The sequence below is a fragment of the Pseudopodoces humilis genome, chromosome 19 (genome assembly GCF_049639895.1).
Source record: "Pseudopodoces humilis isolate 2021_Gansu_Grassland_sample_001 chromosome 19, ASM4963989v1, whole genome shotgun sequence".
NCBI lineage: Eukaryota > Metazoa > Chordata > Aves > Passeriformes > Paridae > Pseudopodoces > Pseudopodoces humilis.
In genome coordinates this window covers 7,062,827-7,082,013 of record NC_142218.1, presented here as the reverse complement: position 1 = coordinate 7,082,013, position 19,187 = coordinate 7,062,827, and the positions used below count along the sequence as shown (strand labels likewise).

The following is a 19,187-nucleotide window of genomic DNA, read 5'->3' as shown; positions in this document are numbered from 1 at the left end:
AGTGCCAATGCTCTGTGCCAGGGAGCCCTGGGCTGTGAGCTATGCCCTGTCTGCAGGGGTCCCTTCCTCCTGGAAACAAAGGACCCACCTAAATGGTAGCAGCACAGTCACTCTGAGCCCTCTGGCACTGCACTAAGCTGTGTCTGCTCCCAAGGACCTAAGCTGGGCAGCATTAGCTGCCTCCTTTCCATCTCCTCACCATGTACCCCAGCATGGACAATGTCCTCCAAGCAACAAGGCTATGTGGTTGGAGTCAGGTGGTTTATTAGTGTAATGAGCAGGGGTGCAGCAGGGGTTCCCAGAGCACCCTCTCCACCTTGCTGCGCCCCACCAGGGCCTGGAAGCCCTGACAATGTGCTGGTGGTACCAGGGAAGCTGCTTCCTACCTACAGTCTATGGGTCCAGCCCAGGATCTGCCCTTGGTCCAGGGAGGAGAGCTAGAGTGAGCTGGGGTCCAGGCTGGGCTCTGTGGGCTGGGAGCTGGAGTAGGCAGAAGCAGTTGGCACTGGGCGGTATTTCTCAATCACCTCCCGAAGCCCCTTGGAGAAGTGGAGATCAGCTCCCACTGTGAGGAATCCCTGCAGAGGGAAGAGGGTCAGTGCAAGGCTGGAGGTGACAATTCCCTTCCCAGCAGGACATGGAGGCACAGGCTGTCCCACCACATACCGCATGATTGCTGACCACCTCCCTGGTGAAGTCCATGCCTTCAGGCAGTGGGATCTGCACCCCCTTCTTTGTCCTCTCTGCAGAGAGGAAGATGGGATGAGGCTGAGCCCCTGCTTACACTACCAGTTGAGTGGGAGCAATGATACCTACCGTTAATGATGGGCATGATGGTCAGTTGCAGCAGGGTCTTCAGTGGGGCCTGCAGTGAGAACAGCTGCAGGAGAAGAGCTCGGGTCAGTGTAGTGGCAGAGCTGCCAGCCAGGTTAAGGAGGGCTGTAAGTGGGGATCCTGCATGGACAGCCTCTCCCCAGCCCACCCCACACTGTGGCTGGGTCTAAGGGTTCCCAAGCCATCACCATGCTCTCACCGCAAGCGACTCCAGCGCTGACTGCTTGGAATAGATGCGAAACCTGGAGAGAAGGAAGCAGCTGTGAGCAGGGTCTGGAGGGGACTCTCCCCATGCCCCCCTGGGACCCCAGCCATACCGTCTTAGGTCCAGCTGCACACGCAATGCCTTCCCTTGCAGAAATACCTTGGCACTCAGCTTGGTTTCCTGGGGAGGGAGAGAGCTGACTCACAGCAGGCAGAGGACAAACAGGCCAGCTCATCGCACAGGTCCAGTGTCCCTCTGCTTGGTGACATCAGTACCTTACAACACAGGATGGGGGACACTGCTCCCATATACACTGGGGTGACTGCATAAGGAGCCCCAGCTCCCTCCTCACCATGGCCATGCTGGAGAGCTGGACAGGAGGACGGTCCGGGGGCACCAGTGAGATGTTCAGGAAAGCAGAGACAGAGACTGAGGTCCCCGAGGGTTTGATGATGCAGCGGGGAGGAGCAGAGACCTGCAGCACGAGCCGCAGCGGAGCATCCACAGAAGGGCTCTGGGGAAGGCAGATGAGCTGGAAGCTAGGAGCAGGGCAGGGCGGTGCTCTGCCATGCCTTCCACCCTGTCCAGGGGCTCCTTACCAGCATGAAGATTGTTCCAAAGAATGTGGCTCTCAGCAAAACCTCCAGGTCCTTGGGCACCTGTGGGGAGCACAAACCACTGGAGGAGAAGCAAGCTGCTCCCTGGATGGCAGTCTTTGCTCTGTGACACAGCCCACCCCTCCGAGTGTCAGGTGCTCCTTACCTTCTCCCCCTGGAGCTCTATGGTCAGCACTCCTGCCTGGAAGTACGAGTGCATGGCTGAGTCGAAGAAATATTCAGAGAAGGCAACATAAACCATGCGTTCAGTCTCCTTAATCACCGGCTCCACCGCGTGGTTCTCCAGCTCCTGGTCCTCTCTCACCCGAGGGAAGAACATGCCCTAGACCAAGAGCAGGAGAGGTTCCCACAGCCACGGGGCAGCCCACCTCACCTGCTCCATGAAGCCAAACCTGCCTGCTGGCACAGCCTTTCCCACAGGGATGGGGAAGGACCAGCAAGGCAGGACCCAGTGTTCACCTTGAAGTCGAGGTCAAGGGTGTCAGTGGAGATGGACGGATCCCGTAGGAGGGAGTAGTCAATCCCAACGTGCTCATCCACATAGTTCCTCACTGCCAGGGAAGATATGCTGCTGTGACTTAGCCTGGAGCTGCCTAGCAGCCTGATGCCCAGCCCTGTCTGCCCCACAGTGAATGGGACCCAGTCCCTTTCCCAGGGCAACACACACCAGGCACTGTGTCCAGCAAAGAGTTCAGCAGCACCATGCTGGCATGCTCCAGGGATGGGCAGATCTGCAAGGCAAGGAGCCAGGCTGATGGGAATCACTCCCGGGACTCGATGAGGAGCTGCAGAGGCAGGACAAGGCCCAGCAGACAGGCAGGATACAACTCTGCCCTCTCCCACACACAAAGGGCAGAGCCCTAACAGCCCACAGCCCCTCTCCTCTACATTTAGCTGTACCTGCTGGCTGAGGAGGAAGCGCATCCCTGTGACGATGAAGGTGCTCAAGAACTCATAGACCTTCCTGGAGGACACAAGAGTGGTTCTGCACTGCCTGTTCTCCCTGTGGCTCTGTGCCTATTTCAGCTCACAGCTGGGCTGAGGAAGCACCGAGGGTGTGGGAAGAGTGTCAAGGAGACAGGTAGAGGGGTCAGATGTACCTGAGAGTGCCAGAAAAGCCAGCATGCATTCTGGCTATGGAGGCATTGCAGGTCATATTGGAGATCTTGAGGCGCCCAGCCTCATCCTTGGCCAACTGCAGCACTGTGTAGATGTGGACACCATCCGCAGAGGCATTGATGGACCCAATGTCGTAGCTGGAAATCAGTAAAGCAGATGAGAGGAGCACACAGCTCCTGTCAGCTGCAGGACAGCAAGGCATCTGTGGCACCCAGCAAACACAGCTGAGGGGTGGGCTAGCACCCAGAGCAGCAGGAAGGGAGGCAGCTCACAAGAACCAGTAGAGCAGCTGCCTGCGGAAGCGTAGGCTGATGGAAGCATTGTTGATGTTGAAGACAAGGTGCTGCTGGGGCTGAAAGTTCAGGTCCGCAAAAGCCAGCTGCAGGTCTGTCACCTTGACTCTGCAGGGAGGAGACAGGGTGGTTAGATGGACAGATGGACTTGAGAAGCTGCGGGCAGCAGGCAGCACTCACTGGCTGATGTTGTACTGGAACTGCCCCTCATTTCCATGCAGGTCTGACACTGTGATGTTCTGCAGCTCCTGCTCCACAAAGCGCAGCCCCTCCTGCTTCACTGCAGGGAAGAACGAGGCTGGGCTGGGACGTGCCCTGCCGGCAGCATGGCCCCTGACAGCCCCCACTCCTCTCTGGCCGCCCCATGGTGGAGCAGTGCAGGCAGAACCCTGCACAAGCACAGACCCCTGGAGGGTGCCTAACGTCCCTCTTTCCCAGGCTGCGAGATCCTGGCTGGCCCCTTACCCAGGTCCAGTCCCTTGGAAGTAATCCGGATCTTACAGCCAGGAGAGCTGTGCAAGGCTATGACCAACGAGGGCAGCAGGAGGAGAAGGAGGCAGCTGCCGGCAGCCATCTCGTACCTGGAGGCAGAAAGCAGGGTCAGCACAGACTAGCCTGAGGACATGCACGGGTATCAGCACGGACAGGCCTGGGGGGACACATTGGAAGGGAAGCAGCTACTACCCAGCCTGCCTGCGGCAGGGGATAGCTCCAAGGAACACCCCACCGCTCCACTGTTCTCCCTGGAACCCCCCCAGTGCTGCCCAGGTTGCCTTTGCCCGAAACCTCTAGACCAGCAGCCCACGAGGGGCACGGCCCCCACCGCAGGTTTCTATCCACAAGCCCCAGCACTGGCCCTGTGGAGCCCGAGGGTCCCACATCTGGGAACACGCACTCCAGCACTCCCCCCGCCCTGAACACAGCCCACTCCCCAAACCACAGGGACAGGCGCCAGCCCCATGTGTGCTGCTGCAAAGGGGAGCCCCAGCACTTCGCAGAGGAGCGAAACCTCGCCCGTGGGGCCGTCCCACAACCCTCACAGCACCCCCCCGAGATGTGCCGCCAGCCCCCAGGCTGGTTTGAGATGGGAGCTGGAACCTGTCCATCCCGCAGCAACAGGCGGAGCTCCATGCGAGGCTGTGGGATGGGACGGGGCCCCCCAATAGCTTCCCCTGTTTCCCTTTAGGGAGAGGATGTGGGACCCCCTCCCCGGGGCCCGGAGCCACCGTGGTGCCCAGAGGCTGCGGGGTTCCCCTACACAATGCCGGCTCAGTTCGGGTACTTACAGCGAGGCTTGTCCTCGGCTCCCGGCGTGGGGAAAGCTTAATCACGTGAAGGCAGGAGGAAGGGAGAACACAAGATCCAAGACTTTCTTTTGAGCTGGCTGAGGTTTCCCTGCCTTTATATAGCCCCCAGCTGCCACTCCTTGCGGGCTCACAGCTGGGAGGAGACAGCGGGACGGACGGACGGGGAGGATGCAGGTCTGTGTCCCGCCGAGCCCGGCTGGCTGCCAGCACCGGCACAGACAGCGGCTCGCCTGGCCACCCCAGCTCCAGGATGGACACGAAGCCCTCCTTCCTCCGAAAACACCGCTCCGCGCGTCCTGCACACGCAGCCACGGCCGTGTATCTCTCCGGCACCGCCGTGCGAGGGGCACATGTGTAAACGGCGTCCGGGAGGGCCTGGGGTGCGGGGGACTCCCAATCTGCGTTATGAAGCTTCTGCCACTGCTGAGCTATCCCAGCTTCAGTGCAAACTCCGCGGCCCCAGGCCGGAGGTGCTGCTTGGGGTTGGTTTATGCCCGTCTGTAACGTGAACCTGAGCAGAGAAGCTGCCGAGGTTGTGGACCCTCAGGCCTGCCTCCACAGGCTCTGCCCCGACCCCAAGGCAGGCAGCAGTGGTTCTGCAGGACGTGCCTTTGGATGGCCTGGCCCAGTGTGTTAGCGGCACCTTGGCTGCCAGGGTCACAGCACTGAGATGGGCACTGCCGGAGTGTCCCCATGAGCGCCCATGCCACCGTCCTGCTCCCGTCACGGGAAAGATGGGCAGCTCCTCAGCCCGGGGCTCCTTCCCGAAAATCCTTCCTGGCCGAGCCATGCCGAGAGTCTGCCCCTGCCCTCACCACCCCCTCGGCCACTTGAGCTGCCTCGCTCCAAGGCTGGAGTTTCACTGTCCCTTCACAGAGTCCCCTCTGCCCCCAGGGGTCGGTCTGAGCCGGCCCCTTGTGCCCCGGGCGGTTATCGGTGCTCTGGGCAGCAGAGCCGGGCTGCTGGAAGCCCAAAACGGGAGACTCAGTGCTTACACAGCACTTACCCCTCCAGAACTGCTGCGCCAGCGTTAACTCATTAAACTGACCCCGGTGATCCCGGAGCAGAGGGCAGGACTCCGGGCGATGGGAAACCCCTTGTAAAGCTGGGCAGCAGGGATATCCCAGAAGAAGAGGGCAGGAGAGGCCCCGCGGTTTCCCCAGCCCATCTTCACCAGGGGACGTGGGCAAGCACCAGCCATCGGCTGCCCAGGGAGCTGGGGCCGAGGCAGGACGGGTGCGCTGCTAGATGGATGCGACAGAAGCTCCGAAGGCTGCGAGGCGGTCCTGCGGCCCACAGGGACCCCCAGTAACAGCCGTGTTCTCCTTCCACGTCCCGTGTCATCCTCCAGCATACGCTGTGCAGCAGCAGCCACGGGCCGCGGGAGCGACCCCAGCGATCACCCGGCTGTGCCCTGCGCTGCACCGCGTCCCTCACTGCCTGGCACCGGGACCCGCGGGCCAGGGAATGGCCACGGCAATTGTGTGGGGACGGACGTGTCAGCGGTGCGCCCGAGGGACCGCCACGACAAGCAGTGGCCGCCAGGGCCGGCCCGGGCTGGAGCGCAGCAGGAACAACCGCTGTGCCCAGCGGGCGGCGGACGCCCCGCGCCCGCACATCAATGCAGCCCCCCCGCCCCGACCGCCGCCCCACCCCGGCGCCGCCGCTCTTCAAAAGCCCCTTTGGTTGCGACCGCTGCGACCGCGCCCTGCCAGTGCCGGAAACCGCCCGCGGCGGGTGAGAGGGCAGGACCGGTCCGCACTAAGCGGCTCCGGGACAGCGCGGGCGGGACCACGACCGCGCCGCACCCACCGCGGGGCGGTGCCCGCCACAAAGATGGCTCCGGGCGGGCGGGGGTGACCGCGCAGCCTTTGCGCACGCGCCATGTAATTCCCCCAAGCGCGGGCTCTGCTTCGCGCATGCGCTCCACACCCGCGGCCCCGGCGCAAGATGGCGGCGGCGGGGCGGGCGAGGCGGAGGTGGGGCGGCGGCGGCGGCGGACGCAGCGGTGCCCGGTGCCTGCAGCCCCTGGCCTCACGCCCAGGTAAGCGGCGCAACCGCGTGGCCGCGGCCCGCCGTGCAAGAGGAGGCGGGGGGGGCGGACAGCGGCGGCGGAGGGGGGGCGGCGCAGGCCCCCGGCCGCCATCCTCGAGCGCGGCCGCCACTGCCGCCGCGCTCCCGCCGCCGCGCCCCCGCTGTGCCCCCGCCGCGCCTGCGCGTCCCGCGGCCCCTCCCCGCGGCGCCGTAACGGGCTCCTGTCTCCGCAGCCGCCCCCGCGGGCCAGGCGCGGGACGCCCCGCTATGAGGATGCGGCCCCGGCGCGCCAGCGGCGAGCACGGGGCGACGGCCACGCGCCCTGCCAGGCAGCCCGCCACCGTAAGTACCCGCCCGGCCGGCCGCCGCCCCGCTTAGGCCGCGCCCCCGGACCGCTCCCGGCCAGACTGCAGAGTTGTCGCCGTCGCCGCCTCCTCTCCGCACTCGCTGGGCGCTCGTGGCCGCCCGCCGGCCCCGGCCCGCCGCGCCGAGGGGCTCCGTGCCGTCTTCGCCGCCGGCAGGGCAGCCCCAGGAGGTTCCCGTCCGCTTCCCCGCGCAGACACGGTGCCCCGGTCCCCAGTGCCCGTGCTGCCCCGGGAGCGCTGCGCTGCTCAGCTCCGGGCCTGCCGGCGGGCGCTCGGGAAAGGAATGGGTATCGATGGGGAGGCGGTGACCTGGCTCTCAGCCTTCTGGAGCAGCCGTGGTTCTGGGATGGGGGAGAGCCGCGGAGTTGTCCCGGGGGGCTGTCGCTGATCTCCTTTGTCTGCATTTGCTGTTGTCTTGTACAAAATTCTACCTCGGTGAAATGGAAACAAATACCGGTCCTGTTTGCTGTACTTTTTTACTTTGTGTCTCCTTACCCCTCACTGTGGTCTCTGGTTGTGCTGCTGCTCTAGGTTGTAAGCTCTCTGGGCAGGGACAGCGTTGTACCGTGTTTGTGAAGCACTGTATGCATTGCCATGGTGTATAAAAACATACCGTAATCACCATAAAATGCTTCCTCTGGATCCCTGTCACTGTCTAAGTCCCAGTGTAGTTACATAAAAGTAGAGTGGCTTCTGCCAGGATTCCTGTTAGTTTGGCTGTTTCCTTTTCCCAGACCTTAAGGGTACTTGGATTTAGTACTTGTTAACACTGATCAAGTGATAAAGCTTCTTGGCTACTTCTGTCATTCCAGTTTATCCATAAATGGGAGAAGGCAGAGCCAGTGACCCTATTTGACAGCTCTTTTGAGCAATGGGTGGTGAAAAACACTGGCAGGTCACTGGAGCTGGCATGTGCCATCCAAGCTGGCCAGGGCTGTGTGCCCAGCACTGTCTGTGAATCCTGACATTCATCACTTTGGAAGCTCTGGTCCCCCCAGTACACACCAGTTCACTGCAGCCTGTGCTCTGTGTAACGTGCAGGACAGAGCAGCAGCTGCGTGTGCAAGGGTAGCTTTAGTTTGAGGAGGAGGGACTAAACATCCTTCACAGGTTCCCCACTCTCCTGCCTTGCAGGCCCACGGTCTCTGGCGTCCCTGTACCCGTGGGCTGACACAAGCCTGAGCTGCTGCCACTGGCCCAGCTCACCTTGGCACTTTTGTGAAGTGACTGTAAGGACATGGTGGGGTTGGAGTTCAGGAAGGAGTGTGAGATTGCACAACGCTTACTGCTGAGGCCATTAAAGGTCCCCAGTTGTGTCCTACACACTTCAGCAGGCACGGTGTGTTACCTGCTTGCTCTGGAGCAGAGACCCAAACTCCCAAACTCCACAGTGTCCCACGCTTTCCCTTGTGTACCCTGCCTGGAAGGATGGAAACATCTTCCGAGGGACTGAAGGTGTTGAGCTCCTCAATGCTGATCTCAGCAAATGCTGTCGGCAGCTGAGTTACTGCCCACTCACTCTTGACTGCTGTTTGCTCCCGCCATTCTGTTCTGCTGAAATAGCCAGCGGCCTTTATGGACAGGAAGGGCAGCAAAGGCTTCAAATACAAGTGACTTAGTCAAAAAAAAAAAAAAAATCCAGAGGTTTTTGTTGGAGAGCTCCTGTACATGTCTCTTGCTGCCAGGTCCTGTGCTGCTCAGGTGAGGAGCACACTGTGCACAGTATTGTGCTGCTGCTGCCCTGACTGCTGGTGTGTGCTGTCAGGTGTCTCTAAAGCCTGAATAGAGTTAAGTGTCTGAGGTAGCTGGGAATTATGTAAAATGCCTTGTTTCCCCCCAGTTCATTGCCAATGTGTTTCGGGCTGCCAGAGAAGAGCAATCTGCAGCGCTGTTTCAGAAACTTCCCCAGGGGAAGAGTGGTGACTAAGAGAGGAAAAGCCTGGCTGTTTCTCTCCAGCTGGCAACATTAAATTATGATTAAGAGGAGCTTTATTGTTCCAACAGACCTTCTTTTGCATAACTCTTGTTATGCAGATGAAGAGCAGCAAGGGCCAAAACAGCTGGCTGAGGCCCTGCTTGTGGGCCTGGGACTAGGGCTAGGACGTGTTGGCCTGGGACATGCAGAGGGTAATAATTTAGGAGCTCCTGTCTCCCAGCCTGTGGTTTTCTGCACCACAGAAGTTGTTAGTGAACCTCCAGGGCTACTTTTTATATAGCAGATTTTTTTTTTTAATTAAAGCCTTTTGTTAAAATAATGTGCAGTTATGTGTGTGTGAGTTGATTTAAACTGTCTCTGAGGATAACAGGTCAGACCTGGCCAGTGGTATTGGTGTGGCACAAGGTGGCACATAATCACAGAGGAGCAGATGTTATTTTTTACAATCTGATGCTTCAGTCTTTGAAGAGATCTAGCTGAAAAGGGAATATTTTGAATGCTGGCCTGAAGAACACCCTGGCTAACCTCATTTAACGCTGAGCATTCCTCATAGCTAGTTGTGTCCAAGATAACAGGTGTTTTTCAGGGCTGAGGTGCTGTTTGTGTGTACTAGTTGAGTCCCTGTTTTATTATCAGAATTAACTTGTATTGCTACACCTGAGTGTGCCAAGCAGATCTGGGACCTTTCCTGCTGTAACACTAGATATTACTCTGTTTTTTCTAGTGTGGTTGCTGAGAAATGGCCAATGAGAATCACAGAAGCCCTGCGGAGGAAGCATCTCTCATGAGTCACTCACCTGGCACCTCCAACCAGAACCAGCCCAGCTCCCCCAAACCCATGCGCCTGGTACAGGACCTGCCAGGTACCGACTCTGCCTTCAGGAGTTCTGCAGGGCCCTGGGAGTGGGGAGGGGGCTGAAGCACAGGGAGACTGGGAATGATGTGTGTTTCAGAGTGTGCTGTGACAGTGCTGGGCACCTGCAGGGCAGGTCTGTAGTGCAGGATGCTCCTCTCCTGACTCTCACTGTCCTCTCAGATGAGCTGGTGCAGGCTGGCTGGGAGAAGTGCTGGAGCAAGCGGGAGAACCGCCCGTACTACTTCAACCGCTTCACAAACCAGTCTCTGTGGGAAATGCCTGTGCTGGGACAGCACGATGTCATAGTAAGTGCTCACTCACCTCGGGGGGCTGTGCCATGACTGGGGTGTTCATGATCTGTGGACCTTAGATTACAGGTGTGGGAGGGTCTTGTGCACCTTCAGAACTCCTTGCTTGGTCCATTGTCTGGCATGATTCTGGGGATGTGTTCCTCTGTCAGGTGTCTGTCAGGTGATGCTGCTCCAGGAGTCATGCAATGCTCAAAGAACAGTCAGCGTGGGGGATTTGTGATGAGATTTTCTCATTAAAGTATTTTAAAAAAGCATATAGACATCTAGAAGAGAATCTTAGCTTTGTGCATGTGTGACTAGTGGTGTCCTTATTTCCATCCACGTGGGAGCTGGGAGCAGTGCAATGGGATGCTGCAGTGGCAGTGGGTGAGCTTGACGTGTGCTGTTGGTGTTTGGACTCTCATAGTCAGACCCTCTGGGACTGAACGCGGCTCCAATGCCACTGGAAGGTGGAGTGGCAGATGCATCTGTGGAGAGCAAGCAGAGGAAGAGGAGGTTCTCAGAGGAGGTTCCAGCAAGTGGCAACAGTGTGAAGAAGCCCAAGGTGAGCGTGGTGCTCTGAAACAAATGTGTGCAGCCTGAAACCAAAGGGGCTGGAGCGCTCACAGGGGTCTCCCGTGTAATGTTCTGGTGTGGGACTGTTTGGTTCACTGAGCTGCTTCTCCTTTACCTGTCTCTGGTGCAGTAATTGATCTTTCACACACACAGGCGGATGTCCCAGGGAACCCAGCTACTCAGCCAGTCCCCAGCTCTCCCAGTATTCCAGGAACTTCTGTTTTGAAGGCATGGTGTGTTTCACCTGAAGACAAACAGCAGGCAGCTCTTCTACGACCAACTGAGTGAGTTGTCTCTATTTGTCTTCTGTTCCTTTTTCAGTAAAGCATTTGAGACACACAGGAAACCTGAGGGATAAATCATTGCCAGGTGTCTTGATAGTTTGGTTTCCTGGCTGGTGAAACAACCCAAGGAAGCATCTTTAAAAGTAATATTTGATAATTAGCCTATGATTTGGTTATCCTGATGAAATTTTTCTTCTGCCACAGAGTATACTGGGATCTGGATATTCAGACAAATGCTGTGATTAAGCAGAGGGCACCATCAGAAGTGCTTTCTCCACACCCCGAGGTGGAGCTGCTCCGGTCCCAGCTCATTCTCAAGCTGCGGCAGCATTACCGTGAACTCTGCCAGCAGCGAGAAGGTGAGTTTCTGTTGGATTCCTTTGATTTCCTTCTCAGTTCTGCAGTGCTGTGGTGATCTGCCTTTTGTTTTATGCTTGTCTAGTCCCTGTGTTCTCTTTTTGTGATGTTTAGACTCTGGGACATTGTTGGTTAATTGATTAGGCAGAACTCTGTGTGATGATCCTTATTATATACTGGGCATTTCTGTATTGTATTGATTATTGATTATATTATTGATTCTTCTGTGTGTCTCCAGGGATTGACCCCCCAAGGGAGTCATTTAATCGCTGGATGTTGGAGAGGAAAGTGGTTGATAAAGGGACAGATCCTCTTTTACCAAGTGACTGCGAGCCAGTAGTGTCTCCTTCCATGTTCAGAGAGATCATGAATGACATTCCCATCAGGTATTCTTCACAGACAGAACGCTTTGTTGGAATGGTTCTGGGTCGGTCTGATCTGGTGACTTACGTGCCACAGTTCTGCTGCAGTGCCTTTGGCTAATGAAGTGGTTGGATGCTAGTGAAGGAAAGCTGGGGAACTAAACCTGGCTTCCATGCCTTTGTGAGACTCATGCATATGAATTTAACTTACCTCAGGTTATCCAGAATTAAGTTCCGGGAGGAAGCCAAGAGGCTGCTCTTCAAGTATGCTGAGGCTGCAAAACGACTGATTGAATCCAGGTGGGAGCTCTTCTCGCAGTGCTGTCACGTTCAGAAAAGACAAAAGGACTGTAGGGGCTTCTCATCCTGCCTTATCCAGCACTGGTCATAATGTTATTGAGGAAAAGCAAGGTTAGGAACATACAGAAGGAAAACAGTAGTGTTGGAGCCATTTTTTGATAGTGATGTTACTGTAAAATGTAATACTGGGAGCTGAATGTGTGTGGAGACAATGAAGTACTGGGTGTGGAATGTCTTCTGTTATCCCTGAGATAAAATCAAGAGTGCTTGGGCACTCACTGCTGTTGCAGAGCAACAAGCTTAGAGTGGCATTTTTACACAAGGTAGTGTTTTTCTGACCAGTTCTGCCACAGGAAACAGAACTGAGGAGGATAGTGGGGGAGAACCTTGTGGAGGAAAGGAAAAGCTTATAATCAGGGTAGTTTTCTCAGAGTCGTAAGCCCCTAGCAGTACTTGAAAATTAGAGGCAATATCAAAATGGACCACTGCCATGACAAATAAAGGCTTTGTGGGCCTCTCCTGTTGCAGAAAGGACAGCAGCCAAGTTTTGGAGAGAGCGTGGCAGTCTGCAATCATGCAAACGTCTGGAAGGTGTTTCCAGACAGCTGGAGGGAGGGTGACGGGGTGGGCCTTGAGGAAGTGTCAGTGTCCAGATTCCCCACTGATAGAAAACTTTGGAGGGGGGTGGACTATCTTGCTGTGCAGCCATGAGCTAAATTTTGCCTCTGTTTTTTCAGGAGTGCTTCCCCAGACAGCAGGAAGGTGGTGAAGTGGAATGTGGAGGACACCTTCAGCTGGCTGCGACGGGACCATTCTGCCTCCAAGGAGGACTACATGGTCAGTGTACCACTGATGTGTGGCTGGGCACAAGGAGCTGGGGAAGGGGCATGTGGGGACAGATGCAGGTCCTTCTGAAGGTGGCTGCCATTGCCTCCCCTCACTGTGTGCCATGGGAGAGCAGCCTGGACACTGAAAAGCCCTGGAAGGGCCAGTGGTGGCCGTGTGAGAGACTCTGGTTCTCTGTTTCCACAGGACCGCCTGGAGCACTTACGCAAACAGTGTGGGCCCCATGTGTCTGCTGCAGCCAAGGATTCTGTTGAAGGCATCTGCAGTAAAATTTACTACATATCCCTGGAATACGTCAAGCGCATCCGGGAGAAGCATCTTGCCATACTCAAAGAGAACAATATCTCTGGTACGCAGCCAGCTTTGAAGAGCTGTAGAGATACAGCACTGCAGTTAAAGGCCCCGTGGTCTGGCCTGTCCCTGTTCAGAGAGTGTTTGTTACCTGTTGGGAGGGCAGCTCTGTCTCCAAAAATCAGAAAGTCTGTGTTTCAAAGTAAGAAACAGCCAGTCCAGCATAGGCCTCAGCTTTCAGTCACAATGTCTGTGCAGTAACAGACTGTCTTCCATCAGCTGCTGTGACCAGCTGTTATATCAGATACTATAAATATGTGATTTGCCAGGATGAAGTAGCTTGTTATGAGCAGGTCACACTGTGCAGGGCATTAATTCATTTCACTGGACCATGCTTTTTTGCTCTGCTGCTTCATGAATTCCTGGGGACAGCTTACACCCCCTTGGTAATGCTGAGTGTTCTCCCTTTATTCTCATTTGCCACATTTCTTGTGTTCTTAGCACCTTTCTGCACCCCTCTTCCTTCCGGCTTGTCACTGTGCACCCTTTCTTGGCAGAGTTTGTGTTCCTTGATATATTCTCTTTTCTTTGTTCCATTCATGTCTGTACATCTGCCTCTAGTCAGCTTTTCCTTCCTCCATGGGGTCTGTTCCTTTCAGTACCACTGTAGTCCTTTTCCCTTTTGGGTCCTGGCACTCTTCAGCCTCCCTTCAGGTCCCAACGTCTGCCTTTTGCCATTCTTTTTGATGCTTGTCTTCCAGCCCCACTAAGTCAGAGATTCCTTCCAGCTGATCTGTGTGCTCTCCCTGAAGCTGAGGCAATGGATAACCACAAGGTGCAGGGAGATTGCTTTGCCTCCTGCCTTTGGCAGCCTGGGAATTTTTATTGTGCTTTGGATGAGTTTGGGGCAAACTGAAATAAGAAACACTAGCAACAAAAAGAGTGTTTTGTGTGCTTGTAATACACCTCAGGATGCTGGGGTATCTGTGTGCTTTCTGCAGTTCTGCGGGGTTAGATGGGGAGAAGTGCTTTCAAGTGGGTCCTCTCTCTGCTCTGGCAGTGGAGGATGGAATTAATTTTGGGAATTGGCTTTGAACCTAGGTAGCTGCCTATGAAGTCTGTGAGGGACCACCATGGTGGTTTTCTGGGAGGACTACCCTACTCTTCAGCCCTATTTGGTTTGCTGTGTCTTCTGAGGTGGACTAAGATTGGTCCTGAATACCCTTGGCTTCTCACAGGCTGCCTTTCTGTTCATTCTGCATAGCTGAGGTAGAGGCTCCTGAGGTCCAGGACAGGCTGGTGTACTGCTACCCTGTGAGACTGGCCATCCCCTCCCCACCACTCCCCAGCGTGGAGATGCACATGGAGAACAACGTGGCGTGTGTGCGGTACAAGGGGGAGATGGTCAAAGTGAGCCGCAACTACTTCAGCAAGCTGGTAAGGGCTGGGTGCTGACTGCTGCCCCTCAGGGCAGGGCTGGGCAGAGGCTGGCCAACTGTACCTGCAGGGCTGTCAGACACTGCCATGGCCATGAGGACAGCTGCTCTCACCTTAGCTGGGGTCAGGCTCTGCTGGGAGTATTTCCCAGGTGTTGGGTGTGTGCTCTGAAGAAGTGTTGTGCTGCCAGAACATTGTACTCAAACTGAGGCAGCCCTTGCTGAGAGACACGTGCTGCTGTGGTACTTCATTCATTTCATGTTAGTGACAAGCTGGTGGCTCACGCAGTGACAGCAGATGTGCTGACAACTCCCTGCAGAGCCCACCTGCTCCTCAGCCTCCCTCTCCCTGTCACAATATGCGTGTATCACTGTAGCTTGGCTGTTCCTGGTGTCTTCAGTGGCTGGGCTTTCTCTTCCAGTGGCTTCTCTATCGGTACAGCTGCATCGACGACTCGGGCTTTGAAAAGTTCCTGCCCAGGGTTTGGTGCCTTCTCCGTCGATATCAGGTACGGTCTCATCACAGCTGTACATCAGAAAGCCTTGGCAGCACTGGGAACTTTGCTCTGGGAAGGGGTCACAGCTTTGGGAGCCTGGAGCATCACAAGGTTTAAACTGGGTCCACAGTCTGCTCATACTGTGCTGAGGTAGGACTGTGGACTGAGGAGCAGTTGTGGTCTTGACACGAGGCCTTGGTGTGGGTAAAGATTTTTGTGAAGGAAACCTTCAGTAGCTCTTGATTCTGAGGAGCAGCTGAAGGGTGACTTGGGTACAAGAGAAAACTGCTGGTTATGTGGGGTCAGAGTTGGATAAAGTCTCTAAAGATTTTTAAAAGAGCATTATTAAAAGAGCAAGATTATTAAAAGAGTATTGTTGGGTACATGCAGGGACCTACACGAATTTGAGAAAGGACGAGGGGGCCCTGCATACCTAGAGGAGTGGGTGCATGGACATGTGGCCCTGGGTCCGTGGTCAGAAGGGAGCAGCAGGAACAGCGAGTGCAGGCACGGCTCACCAGGGTTTGCTCTCCTCAGATGATGTTCGGTGTGGGGCTGTATGAAGGGACTGGTCTGCAAGGGGCACTTCCCGTGCACATCTTTGAAGCCCTCCACAAGCTCTTTGGAGTGAGTTTTGAATGCTTTGCCTCGCCCCTGAATTGCTATTTTAAACAGTACTGTTCTGCCTTCTTGGACACAGACGGGTATTTTGGATCCAGGGGGTGAGTATTACGTTCCCTTGCTCTGTGTGGGTGTGGGTGCGTGCCTGTGAAATGACTCAGGATGACCTGATGGAGATCTCTGCCTCTTTCTCCAGCCCGTGCCTGGATTTCTTCCCCATAAGTGGCTCTTTTGAGGCAAATCCTCCATTCTGTGAGGAGCTGATGGATGCCATGGTCTCTCACTTTGAGGTATGTCTGCTCACTAGCGGGGTTGTTTGTGATGGAGCTGTGCTGTCCATCCTCTGCTCCCCACCACTCCTGCACCCTGAGGGCAGGGACAGAGCACAGTGACAGCTGGGCACTGCTCTTGAAGCAGAAGCATTTCCTTTCTATTGGACTCATTAAACACGTCATTGCTCAGTCAGGGCTGAAATTGTTCCTTCTTGCACTAGAAACTGCTGGAGAGCTCCAGTGAGCCGCTCTCTTTCATTGTCTTCATCCCTGAGTGGCGGGACCCCCCCACGCCAGCCCTGACGCGCATGGAGCAGAGCAAGTTCAAGCGACACCAGCTCATCCTGCCGGCCTTCGATCACGAGTACCGCAGCGGGTCCCAGCACGTCTGCAAAAAGTAGGCTTTGTTCTCAGATCCTTTTGGGAACACAGCTCTGAAGCTGTGTGACAGAAATATCCTCTCCCAAGCTGAAATCAGTGGGAAGCAGGGAGCAGGCAAGGACAAGCGCAGCGCATCATCACTCTGGGTGTTTAGGATGGGCAGACAGCATGGTGAATTCAGCTTCTGTTTAATGACTGCTAACTTTAGCTTGTGAGAGGTGTATGCCTTGGGCACGAGTCCAGTTGGAACAGGTCACACCTGTGGCACTGATCCATGCCTCTGCCAGCCCTCAGGCCTGGTAGCTGCCTGTGCAGCAGCAGCTGGATGTCCCTGGGGGAGCAGAGGCAAGGGGCAGTGGGGGCTTGGTCCCCAGTGGGGCAGGCTGGCTTCCACTCTGCTGCTGAGGCAAGTTTGAGCAACAACTTGTTTAAAGCAACAGGTGCCTGAACACTGAAGTTCTTATGTGCTTAGGACTGATGCCTCATGCTGAGTCCCCTCTGCAGGGACAGCAAGGTTCCAGCACATGCATGTTCTGGTAGGGAGCAGTGGGGCTCTGCAGCATGAGTGCTTCTTCCCTCTGGAAGCTCAGGAGCCGAGGGCTTTGGGCAGGGGCCAGGGGAGGTGCTGATGCCTGTGCTCTTCCCTTGCAGGGAGGAGATGTACTACAAGGCTGTGCACAACACAGCCGTCCTCTTCCTGCAGAACAGCGCCGGCTTTGCCAAGTGGGAGCCCACGCCAGAGCGGCTGCAGGAGCTCGTTGCAGCCTACAAGCATTCGGGCCGGACCCTCAGCTCCTCATCTTCCTCCTCGTCGTCCTCATCCTCCTCCTCCACAGCGGACAAAGAGCGGGAGCTGGGCCGAGAGCAGAGCAGCAGCCGAGAGACTAATCCTAACTAAGGCAGAGGTGCGAGGCAGCAGGGGAGGTGCCGGCGGCCCCGGGCGAGGCTGGCCGGGGCAGCAGAGACTGCTGGCTGCGCAGCACCGGCCCAGGACTCCTGTGCAGCAGCTCCACAGCACCCGCTCTCCTCTGCGAACTGCACGCCAGCCCCCAGGAGCCGGGAGCGCCCGGCAGCCAGTGGGAGAGGAGGCTCAGCCGCAGTCCTCACCAGGGGCGAGGGAGCCCAGTGTGGTGCGGCAGGAGGAGCTGGCAGCTCCGTGACGCCGGAGCGCCAAGGGAAGGGACAGCCAGAGCTGGAACGCGCGTGGGCAGAAGAGAAGGACAGCGGAACAGATGGAAGGATGGATGGCAAGCGCGAGTGCTGGGCGCTGAGCGCCGCGGCCGGAGGGGCCCCGGCAGGAGAGGGACGGGCAGAGCCCGGGGGCTCCTGCGGCCGGACTGGCCCCAGCATGGCTCCGTGTCCATAGTGTAAATAGTTCTGTCTGTGGCGCCCACGCTCCTCGTGGGGCTGCTCCCATCGCATCTGTGTTTCTTTCTCATGTGTGAGTCCCGTGTTCACTGACATTGTGTCCTGGAGAGGGAAGGAGCAGAGGAGAAGAGTTTCTTTGGTGTGTAAAGATGTCTTTGCAGCTGTTTTGTAGTCATTGTGGTTTTTATGCGGAGCCTACGGGCTTTATTTAACCTCCTTGGGTTTTGTTTTGTAAGGATTAATTTAACACCGCTAACCATTTTATTACTTTTATCAAGAAGAGCAAAGTCTATTTTTGATTTCTGTTTCCTAGTTCTTAGGAACATTAAAACCAGCATACAGCTCTGCTTGTGTCCATGACTTGCCTTCTTTGGTGCCTGGGGTGTGTGCTTGCCCCTGTCTGGTCTCTGCCTGGGTGGAAGGTAGAAAAATGTTGGAGTTTGGTTTTTCAGAATTATCTGGCATCTGCCCTGTTCCAGGCAGCCCTGCCCTCCTGTTGAGTTTTGTTTCCTAATGACCAGTGTGAACACCTGAAGCAGCCTGACCACCACACTGCTCCAGTAAGGTTTTGGTGCTCTCCCATTGGTGAGGTGCAGGGAAGTGCACTGCCTTTGGGCTCGTTGGGGCAGGGAGCTCAGCCAACCTCTCCTGTGGAGTGCCACAGCACTGCTGGTGCTGGACCAGTGTCAGTGCCACAGCAGTGACAGTGCCACCCTGAGGTGGGCAGGAATTGCCCAGCCCCAGATGCTGCCCACTCTCAGAGGCTTCACAGCTCTGCAGGCATGCTTTTGATGGTGGCAAGGAGATCAAGGAGTCAGTTATGAAAGTGGTGGTTTGTGAAGCCTTTTTTTCCCCTTTAATCGTTGTTTTTAAGCCAAGACCACCTACTCCTGAGGCACAGGTGAGCAGAGATGTGCTGATGCTGGGAGTGTCCCTAACCCACCCCTCAGTCAGTCAGTCAGTGCACACTGAGCCCTTGCCCTGCTCCCTCAGGTGAGGGACAGTTACCTGGTTAAGTATCCAGCGGCTGTGGTCTCGCAGGGGATGTGTGAGTGACATCAGTGGCCAGAAGCCTGGTGCCATGGGCTGCTTCCAGAGTCTCCTTTATGCCTTCTCCTTTCTGCCTAACAAAGCAAGAGATGGTCAGCGAGGCATATCAGGTTGGCACTGGGGGCATTTCAAGGGCAGATAACCAGGACTAGGTCAAGCTGTGTGAGGGGCTGTGGTGTGAGGGGCAGCTGTGGGAGAGTTGGGAGCAGTGGGTGGTGTGGGCAGGACTGGGGGGACTGAGGCACACCAGGAGCTGGAGCCTTCACATCAAAGCTCTGTCAGGCTGTACTAAACCTGGACGATTTGAACTAAAAGACCCTCACTACCTGTGTCCCTGTGGTGGGCAATGCTGCCACTCTCCTGTCTGGAGGGACCAAGGGGGTTCCTGAGTGCTTTTGCCCCCCAGGGGCTGCTGAAAATGCCCTGTAAGGACAGCATGTGGGGGTGGGTTTGACTGGGCTTGGGAGACACACCCGGCAGTGTGGGATGTGCAGGGGGCTTGGCTGTGCCCAGCCTGAACCTGCCAAGGGCCGTGTCCCCCGACTGCCCCCGACTCGACTCCCCGGGGCTGCTGAACCCCAAGCGCCGCTACCGCAGGCCCCACACCGGGAAGGAGCATCCTCAGGGCTGACCGTGAGCGGGGAACCCTGGAGTACCGGGAGCCGCACCGATCCCGCACCAACACCCGCA

General features: G+C 56.5%; 2 protein-coding genes across 4 annotated transcripts; one reads left to right on the top strand and one right to left on the bottom strand.

The window, feature by feature from the left end:
* Window positions 1–247: 247 nt before the first annotated feature.
* Window positions 248–5,979, bottom strand: PLTP (phospholipid transfer protein). The gene is made up of 16 exons (XM_005524708.3): window positions 4,355–5,979; window positions 3,534–3,649; window positions 3,249–3,348; window positions 3,048–3,176; window positions 2,757–2,912; window positions 2,557–2,620; window positions 2,324–2,387; window positions 2,116–2,207; window positions 1,802–1,978; window positions 1,639–1,698; window positions 1,392–1,553; window positions 1,152–1,219; window positions 1,034–1,076; window positions 817–880; window positions 667–743; window positions 248–578 (listed from the first exon to the last, which is right to left on the bottom strand). Exons 2-16 carry the CDS (start codon window positions 3,640–3,642, stop codon window positions 438–440), a joined length of 1,506 nt encoding a protein of 501 aa, XP_005524765.1. The 5' UTR covers window positions 3,643–3,649; window positions 4,355–5,979; the 3' UTR covers window positions 248–437.
* A 110-nt stretch (window positions 5,980–6,089) lies between these two features.
* On the top strand, window positions 6,090–17,793 carry PCIF1 (phosphorylated CTD interacting factor 1). 3 transcript variants are annotated; one of them, XM_014254162.2, is made up of 17 exons: window positions 6,343–6,419; window positions 6,643–6,751; window positions 9,435–9,573; window positions 9,747–9,871; window positions 10,284–10,421; window positions 10,586–10,716; window positions 10,921–11,075; window positions 11,312–11,459; window positions 11,652–11,735; window positions 12,473–12,572; window positions 12,768–12,930; window positions 14,137–14,309; window positions 14,731–14,817; window positions 15,343–15,527; window positions 15,623–15,716; window positions 15,920–16,095; window positions 16,731–17,793. In XM_014254162.2, exons 3-17 carry the CDS (start codon window positions 9,450–9,452, stop codon window positions 16,975–16,977), a joined length of 2,130 nt encoding a protein of 709 aa, XP_014109637.1. In that variant the 5' UTR covers window positions 6,343–6,419; window positions 6,643–6,751; window positions 9,435–9,449; the 3' UTR covers window positions 16,978–17,793. The 3 variants fall into 3 exon arrangements, with proteins under 3 accessions (XP_014109639.1, XP_014109637.1, XP_014109638.1); XM_014254164.2 differs by lacking the exon at window positions 6,643–6,751 and having other exon boundaries at window positions 6,090–6,419; XM_014254163.2 differs by lacking the exons at window positions 6,343–6,419; window positions 6,643–6,751 and adding an exon at window positions 6,814–7,061.
* Window positions 17,794–19,187: the final 1,394 nt, after the last annotated feature.

Excerpts from the sequence above, each read along its gene's own strand:
- PLTP (XM_005524708.3), bottom strand. The coding sequence starts at position 3,642 with ATGGCTGCCGGCAGCTGCCTCCTTCTCCTCCTGCTGCCCTCGTTGGTC. Across the intron at positions 1,554-1,638 it reads TTGGAACAATCTTCATGCTG|AGCCCTTCTGTGGATGCTCC; the intron begins GTAAGGAGCCCC and ends TGCCTTCCCCAG. Across the intron at positions 579-666 it reads AGGTGGTCAGCAATCATGCG|GGATTCCTCACAGTGGGAGC; the intron begins GTATGTGGTGGG and ends TTCCCTCTGCAG.
- PCIF1 (XM_014254164.2), top strand. The coding sequence starts at position 9,450 with ATGGCCAATGAGAATCACAGAAGCCCTGCGGAGGAAGCATCTCTCATG. Across the intron at positions 11,076-11,311 it reads ACTCTGCCAGCAGCGAGAAG|GGATTGACCCCCCAAGGGAG; the intron begins GTGAGTTTCTGT and ends GTGTGTCTCCAG. Across the intron at positions 11,460-11,651 it reads ATGAATGACATTCCCATCAG|GTTATCCAGAATTAAGTTCC; the intron begins GTATTCTTCACA and ends AACTTACCTCAG.